A 1266-nucleotide genomic window follows, 5' to 3' on the forward strand; every position below is an offset into this window, starting at 1 on the left:
AGCCCTTGCTAACATGGCTTATCTTTCTTTCCCTTCCAGACAGAGCACAAAATTCGGAGCAAGGACTCTGCACTTAGGCCTGTAAAACCTCTAGCTACTTCAGACAACACTGCCAATTGAGCAAAAAAATCACATTCATTTTTCATCAGGCAAGTACACCCACTGCCAGTTTCATGTGTGACCCAAATGACAGACTGAATTCTGGCCACCAAAAGCAGAAAGGTAATTTTTTGTCTGACCTTGCTCTGCATTTTGCTGATTCTCAAACAGCAAATCTAACCCTGTTCCCAAAATTTCATTTTTCATGCCCAGCCAATAAGGGTCATAGTCATTTACTGTCTCCAGCAACTGCTGCTCATAAGATGGGACTGGAGTGGCAAGTGTGCCTTGATACCCCCCTTCATGCTTTAGAAGTACCAAAGGAGGACTAGCATTACTAGCTGCAAGCAGAGGTGAACTGTGCCTCATCTGCTCGGGCTCAAGCTCAGGTTCCCCCCCATCATAACTGAAAGTGGAGCCCTTCCCAAAGGGAGAAGTGTTTGACTTGCCATACAAACAGTTCTCAACACCCAGGCCCTGGTTAGCATTGAAGTAGTTGAAGACAGGCTTCCGGTACATGTTCTCTTTAGCTGCTGGGTACTGGTGATCTGTACAAGGCTGGAAAACATCTGCATCTGAGTAGAAGCTTTCAGGGAAAGATTTCTTCAGGTGCGGATACTCCTGTGCCTGCTGCGCAGGGAGCGAGAACTGAGGGGCACTCCCCATGCTTCCCGCACCCAGGGGGACCCCTCTCCCCGAACAGTCCAAACCAAAGTCAGCTGGGGTCTGCCCCAGGGCTCCAAATGTGTTATCCAAGCTCCTGAAATGCATGTCGAGCCTTGGGTACAGCTGCCCCGAGTAGGAGGGCGGCTGACCACAGAAACTCTGGGTCCCTCCTGGCAGGCCTGGCTGCGGGCAGAGGAGGCTCCGCTCTGTCCCCGGGCACTGCTGCGCCCGGGGCCGCTCCTGGCCAACGCACCGGCGTGGCTTCGGTTTGCCCGGCCTGGCGTAGGCGGCGGCTTCGCTCTTCTTGTGGTTCAGCTGCCGGGCTCTCCTGTTCTGGAACCACACCTGCGGGACCGGCAGAGACTGAGAACCCGGGCCGCCGGGAAAGTCGCTCCGCCACCCGCCCGTCCTCCCTCCCGTACCGCCCCTCTCACCTGGATCCGGGACTCGGGGATGTCGGTGAGGCCGGAGAGCTGCTCCCGCAGGGCGATGCCGGGGTAC

At 55.6% G+C, this 1266-nt stretch overlaps 1 protein-coding gene across 1 annotated transcript; it reads right to left on the minus strand.

The window, feature by feature from the left end:
• Positions 1 to 6: 6 nt before the first annotated feature.
• LOC108449634 (paired box protein Pax-3-B-like) lies at positions 7 to 1265 on the minus strand (the record flags this gene model as incomplete). Its single annotated transcript, XM_017746189.1, has 2 exons — positions 7 to 1110; positions 1200 to 1265. Coding segments are annotated over 2 exons (1005 nt in total), but the record flags the coding sequence as incomplete, so codon positions are not given.
• Position 1266: the final 1 nt, after the last annotated feature.

The sequence above is a fragment of the Corvus brachyrhynchos genome, unplaced genomic scaffold, assembly GCF_000691975.1.
Source record: "Corvus brachyrhynchos isolate BGI_N302 unplaced genomic scaffold, ASM69197v1 scaffold279, whole genome shotgun sequence".
NCBI classification, from domain to species: domain Eukaryota; kingdom Metazoa; phylum Chordata; class Aves; order Passeriformes; family Corvidae; genus Corvus; species Corvus brachyrhynchos.